The sequence below is a fragment of the Sinocyclocheilus rhinocerous genome, unplaced genomic scaffold, assembly GCF_001515625.1.
Source record: "Sinocyclocheilus rhinocerous isolate Xijiao unplaced genomic scaffold, SAMN03320098_v1.1 scaffold17815, whole genome shotgun sequence".
Taxonomy (NCBI): Eukaryota; Metazoa; Chordata; class Actinopteri; order Cypriniformes; family Cyprinidae; genus Sinocyclocheilus; species Sinocyclocheilus rhinocerous.
Genome location: NW_015638557.1, coordinates 15,654 through 22,768, shown reverse-complemented (window position 1 = coordinate 22,768; position 7,115 = coordinate 15,654). Strand labels below are relative to the sequence as shown.

The 7,115-nt window shown below is 37.7% G+C and overlaps 1 protein-coding gene across 1 annotated transcript in view; it reads left to right on the top strand.

The window, feature by feature from the left end:
• The first annotated feature begins 286 nt into the window (after nt 1–286).
• LOC107749687 (utrophin-like) overlaps nt 287–7,115 on the top strand; it is a 14,920-nt gene continuing 8,091 nt past the window's right edge. Inside the window, exons 1-3 of the mRNA XM_016564836.1 lie at nt 287–346; nt 3,955–4,016; nt 5,954–6,046. Of these exons, the coding sequence (XP_016420322.1) occupies nt 319–346; nt 3,955–4,016; nt 5,954–6,046 (183 nt within the window). The 5' untranslated portion in view covers nt 287–318. The remainder of the gene's footprint in view (nt 347–3,954; nt 4,017–5,953; nt 6,047–7,115) is intronic.

The following is a 7,115-nucleotide window of genomic DNA, read 5'->3' as shown; positions in this document are numbered from 1 at the left end:
CCATTCCATCACATTCTCTTTGGTCGTCACGGTGACCTGCCATATGGTTGTCGGGGTGACCCACAGAGTCGGCCATGCTCTCGCTCTTATGCACGCTGGGATGCCATTCCACAGAGACATGTGTGTCTTCTACCAGTGGAGCACAACATACATGCCCAATGCCCACCTCCCTCCCTCCCTCCGCTCGCTCTCTCGCTCTGTTTCTCTGTCACTCTTTACTATATCTGAGCGTAGAGAAGACAGGAATGTGAAGTTGGACAGGACCGTTTGTTTGGTTCTCTCTTTGCTTTTCTCCATCATCTGTTGGTTTATGACTCCATGGCTACACAGAGTGTGAAACTCCGAGGTAAGCGGCTGTGTTTTACTCTAGGTACAGGTGTGTTTGTGTGTGTACCTGTGGTGTTGGTTGTGTTATTGAGCGTGCTAGTGTTCAAGTCAGATATTTAGTATGTAGTGTGCTGTGAGGTTGTTGTATATACTGTATGAATGTGTTTTCAGAACTATAACTTTTGAGCCCTTCTAGCTAGTAAGATTTGACTGCTACTACGAGCCAAATATAGTAAAGCTCTGGTTTAAAAAATAACCAAAGGTCGTTTTCCAAAAGTATAATAATATACAGCAATATTAACATTTTTGATGTCACACAGACTTCTGTGAATATTTTTGAGTGATGCAAACGAAACTGAAACTGAAGTTTAAATCCGAGATGCCATTTATATAAAGGTTTTAAAGGAATAGTTCACCCGAAAATGAAAATTTGCTGAAAATGCACGTACCCCCAGACTATCCAAGATGTAGATGAGTTTGTTTCTTCTTCAGATTTGTAGAAATGTAGCATTACATCACTTGCTCACTAATGGATGCTCTGCAGTGAATGGGTGCCGTCAGAATGAGAGTCCAAACAGCTGATAAAAACATCACAATAATCAACCCACACCACTCCAGTCCATCAGTTAATGTCTTGTGAAGCCGAACGCATGTTTGTAAGAAACAAATCCATCGAGACATTTTTAACTTTAAACAGTTGCTTCCGGCTAAAATATGAGCCCTCTATACATAATATTGCTTCCTTCAGTGAAAAGTCATTTAATCTGAATCCGGAGAGAAATCTGCACAGATCAAGCACTGTTTACAAGCCAAAACAGCTCTAAACAAATATGTAGATAGATTTTGTTGTGAGTAAACTAAATTTCAATACCGTGATAATACCGTATACCGTGATAAAAGCATGAGCAATTAATCGCAACATGAGAATTTGATACCGGCATATCCCTAGTTGACAACAGGAGATGGACGTTTCATTGGAGGTTATGGACAGTTTTTGGCTATTGTACCTTTAAGAATTGTATATGCAAATGACCTCTGTTGTGATTCGCTAACATCTCATTATATTGTAGCTATAGTGTTGTTTATCAGAGTCACTGAATTCCTCATTAGGATTGGACATGTACTGTAAATGTGGCCGCGTCATATGTCATTGAGCTTAAAGTTGTATTGTCATAATTATGATGATTTCAGAGTCATTTTTGCAGTTTAGTTTAAGTGAATGTTATTGTATTTTCACTTGGCATATCAAACTCAGACTTTTATAAGTACATGAAAGTTGTTGTTTTTTATGATATGACTGTGTTTTTGAATTCCTGTCTATAAACGAGTGTTTTTCTTGAACTTTTCCTCCCTCTGCCTTCATGCAGACAAGCTCGGGCAGGAGTTCACGCTGGAGGAGGAACCACTGCCTCAATTATGGGAATTTTATGCATTATGGAATGTCCCATGTCCAAATATATCTCATATAAGCAGGTCCTGTACAGATGTGATCAAAACGCACACAAACCAGCACGTTTATGTAAACTGGAATGTTTTATAAAGCATCAAATCTGGCCTCTATATACGGCTCAGGTCCTTCCTTCATTCTAAGTCTTTGGGAATTGTTTGCCTTCTTTGTTTGCTTATAAACTGAGCCCTGTTCCTAATCGTAGAGACAGTTCATCTCATGCTGACAGTTTTGTGCTGGTCTTTTGTGAACTTTGGCCTCAGCCTTTCTCTGGATTACTAAAGGACACCGAGTGTGTTGTGATTCAGTTGTGCTCATGCAGCATAGCAGAAATGCCTTCAGTCAGTCAGTCAGTCAGTCAGGAGCAGTGTGGCTTGATGGGCACTCATAACACACACCCACACACACAGTGTTTGTAAAGAACGGGGCTGCGAGTCACTCGAGGAATGTCAGGGTTTAGATAAAAGGCAAGTGTTTGCTTGTGAGTGCGATAAGAGTTATAGAGCAGGATGTGTGTGTTCATCACTGCTCGTTTCTGACTATTGTTAAATTGGATTGGCGGGGGTCTGCAGGTGAATGTCAGGAAACATGTTCAGGCCACAACCAAAAAGTATAATGTTAGGGGCAGAGTTGGTGGTCACACATTACAAGTAACAAGAGTTACGCAATCAGAGTACTTTTTCTGAATGGTCATGAAAATGTTGCTATGCAAAAACAAAATGTAATGGTAGTATTTAACGGTAGTCTTTATTTTCCTACAGTTCTTTTTTTACTGATTTTGACTGTATTAATGAGATTCACATATTCAGTGCTTGTGCAGAGTGTTGTAAAGATGACCAGTGATATCTGCATTGTAGATAGGGATGATGATCGGTTCCTTCCTGTGTGTCAGAGATAGGGCTGGGTATCGAGTTCGATACTTTTTAGGCACCGACCGAATTGCCTCGATACCATCGAGTATCGAAAAACGTCTCGTCGTTCGGTACCAAATTTCGATACCTAAGGGGTTAATCCGGTATCGGTATTGATATCGAAAAATTTTGAACGATACCCAGCCCTAGTCAGAGATGTGTTTCTCACTTCACACCATTTCTGTTGCCTGCAGCGCATTCCTGACTTTCTGGCCCTCATCTACACACACACACACACACACACACACAGACTCACTCACTCACTCACTCTCTCTCTCTCTCTCTCTCTCAAAAGAGCAGGTGACCCAGCAGGCTGGTGGTCTTAACCTTTGATCCCTCTAGGGTTCACGCTGGTTACACAGTGATTTTTGTTGTGTGTTTGTGTGTGTGTGTGTGTGGGAATCTTGTCCCTCGGTAACAGGATCACACACAGGCTCTGTGTGGATTCAAACAGGGATATATGGACAGCAGACACAATGTGACACTAATGCTGTAATGTTTTGACCTGATGCTGCATTAGACAGACTCCGCCTCCTGTGCTTTGATTGACAGTTACAAGAAAGCATCGTATTGGTCCCCTACTTGACCTACACCTCAAGGTTTCTAGCAATGTTAAATATCTCTGTCAATGAGTATCTAGTTTAAAGGCCTCTAGTTAAGAGTAGACCCACGTGGAAATTGCAGGGTGGAAAATCTGCAGGACTGTGTGGAGTGGATGTAATTAAGCAGCGCGGAGAGTAAGACACTGAGAGCATTATACAATTATCCATAATATTTAAAGGGATAATTCACCAAAAAACAAGCATGTATGAGTCTCTGTTGTTGAATGCAAAAGTCGATATATTTAAGATTGTTTTTAACCAAAGAGATGCTGGCAGCCATTGACTTCTATAATATATATTTTTTTCATACTATGGAAGTCAACCTATGTTTGGTTACCAAAATTCTTCAAAATATCATCTTTTGTGATCAACAGAAGAAAGAAACGATTACAGGTTTGGAATCTGCTTCCAGTATTGGCCTAATCTAATTGCAATTAATAATTTAAGAATCGATACCCATTTGCTTACTGAGGATTTGTCCCTGAATTAAATTGTACACAGAAGATGTAGCCAATTAATTCAGTTCAGTCATCCGAATGGTTGTGTGTCAGTTGCTCTTTTTTTAGTTTGTGGAAGTGAAAGTGTCTGCAGATCTCAGCAGTGTCACCATATTGCCTTCTTACGTACCTACTTACCTCTCTCTTCTCCTGTGTCTGTTGTTTTTCAGATGAACATGATGCCGTACAGAAAAAAACCTTCACGAAGTGGCTCAACGCGCAGTTCTCCAAGGTAACCGTGCCGACAGAGCTCGTGCTGAACTTCTGCACTTCTGCTTCGATGGCTGATCTCAGAGCGGCGTCTCGTGAAGAATAACTCGCGTTCAGCCGGAGATCTCAAACTGTTGATTTCTTCCTAAGCAGTGATGCACTCAAGGTTCCTCGACAGTGTGTTGTGAATATAGTCAATGCTGAAGTGCTTGTTAGGCATGGCATACAGAGGAGACTGTATTAACAACACCGCTCGACCTTCTGCATCTTATAAAGGACACCACATGAGGAAAATATAAAGAGCACAGATATTCTTTAAAGTGTCATTTTATTAAATTCATGCATTTATCTTTTCAAATTAATATGCATTTAAATTGGGATGCATTCAATTGATCAAAAGTCACTGTAAAGGCATTGGTAATGTTGGAAAACATCAATTTCAAATAAGTGCTGTTCTTTTGAACTTAGTGTTTATTAAAGAATCCTAAAAAAAGGTATCGGAGTTCCCTCAAAAATATTGGGCCGCACAACTGTTTTCAACATTGATAATAAATGTCTCATGAGCAGAAAATCAGCATATTACATGACTTCTGAAGGATCATGTGACACTGAAGACTGGAGTTAATGATGCTGAAAATTCAGCTTTTATCACATAAATAAATTACATAATATATATTCACATAAAACGTTATTTTAAATTGTATACGTATCAGAAGCCAGGAGCGTGCCTCTGATTTACATAGACTCACTGTTGGTCAGATCAGGGTTTGGTTTCCTGCAGTGGTGGGTTTGGTGTCTGAAGTCAGAGCTCTGCTCTCTCTCACTTTAATTACATCACTCTCTCACGTAGTTAATGCTAAAGAGAGCGCACACCGCTTAAATTTGCATGTGAAGGAGAACACACACAGCAACTCATTTGTGTACCGACGCTGTTGACAGCTGTTAATGCACAATCATCGTGTTAATGCACAGTTTTAGATGGGCTGTAACTGTAATACGCTCTAAGATTTTCATTCGAACTGAAAGCACAAATCTAGGCTGTGTGCTGCCTGTTTCAGAGCAAAACGCAGAACTGTGACATTTCATTCACTGATGCTCTTCACTCAGCAGCGTTAAAACCGGCAAAATAAAAACGAAAGAAATAAACTAAAGAAAAAAGTAAAAAAAACAAACAAACAAAACAACAACAAAAACAAAAACAATTAAAATTTAAATATTAGTACTGTATTTTTTAAGTGTGCTATAAAATAATTGTATTTTATTTAATATTTATTTTATTAGTTTAAAATATAATAGTATCATCACGCTTTATTTTTGATTAAGTGCAATAGTACTATTATTACTATTGTTAATTGTTGTTTTTTTTAATGGGTCACACTATGTGCACCAAAGCAAATCTCCAGGTGCTCTCATGGGAACCAGACCGAAAAACATCTGTGCACCCTGTGTATGTTATTATTTAAATGCTGCATGTGCATGTATCCTGGTAATATGCTGAGATAGCTGTAGGTCAATTCTTGGGTTGACTTCCCACTTTCACTTTCAAAACTTGATTCAGTGGTTAGTTTGCAGTCAAACATGTCTCTACATGGCATTTCTAATATAGTTATTGTTTTAAATATGCTATTATTAATAATAATAATAATAATAATACAGTAGTCAACATTTGAAGTGGATTAAAACCATTCATCAAAGTTGTCCTAAAACCAAAACAATACCTGTTCTTGTCTTTTTTGATCCACTTCAAACGTTGACTACTGTAATCAAATAATAATTAGCATTGTTTTGTATTTTATTTGTTGTATATTGTATAATTGTATTAAAATATTAAACGTGAAGGTACATTTTTTTGTTTATTACTATGTGAGGTGTGATTTTTGATTATTTAGTAAAAAAAAACAACAATGTGGAAAAGATTATTTTTTAATGTGCATTTAACTTTACTGTTATGTGTTGTAGACGGGGAAGGCGCCCATCCAAGACATGTTCTCTGACCTGAGAGACGGCAGAAAACTCCTCGATCTCCTGGAGGGGCTGACTGGAAACACACTGGTGTGTGCATGCATGTGCGTGTGTGTGCGTGTGTGTGTGTGTGTTTGATGGTTGGGAGGGTTTGAGTAGCGATCGAGTGTAATGTGTCTGAATGGTGTGTTATATTTAGCCTCGATCAAACACTGATTTAGAGTTACACACACACAGAGCGATTGAGTGACAGAGGCTGTGGGCTTCATCTTCATCAGTCCTGATTAAACTCATTACAGTGTTTCATCTTCACAGTATGGCCTCATGTGAGATGTAGCTCTTATGTAAAGTAGCACGCCATTATTTTGATGGAGTGAATGGTATCGGATATCAGACTGTGAAACTGAATGATTGTGTTATAGTATTGACATCGTACTGTAAGGGAGGCCTGGGTAATTTATCAACTATTTATTTATTAAACATTTTCTTTGTGATGATTTTGGTCATTAAGGTTTGAATCAGTTGAAACTGGCTCTTTCAAAACTTGATTCGGTCATATGCTTTTTGTTCATTTAGTTTAATCAGTGTGGAAAAAAGTGTGGATTTTTAATTGTTGCATCAAATATTACAAATCAAATTGGCAACTAACTTTGTTTGGTTGAAATGGTTCTTCTGATTGGAAAAAAATCACCTTCAAGTAATTTTTCAGCAAATACAATACACATCAAGATATATATTGAATATCGTCAAAAAGGGGGAAAATAGTTGGAGGTTAGTGCAACTTTCAAAATTTGATTCAGTGGTTAGTTTGCAGTCAAACATGTCTCTACATGGCATTTCTAATATAGTTATTGTTTTAAATATGCTATTATTAATAATAATAATAATAATAATACAGTAGTCAACATTTGAAGTGGATTAAAACCATTCATCAAAGTTGTCCTAAAACCAAAACAATACCTGTTCTTGTCTTTTTTGATCCACTTCAAACGTTGACTACTGTAATCAAATAATAATTAGCATTGTTTTGTATTTTATTTGTTGTATATTGTATAATTGTATTAAAATATTAAACGTGAAGGTACATTTTGTTGTTTATTACTATGTGATGTGTGATTTTTGATTATTTAGTAAAAAAAAACAACAATGTGGAAAAGAT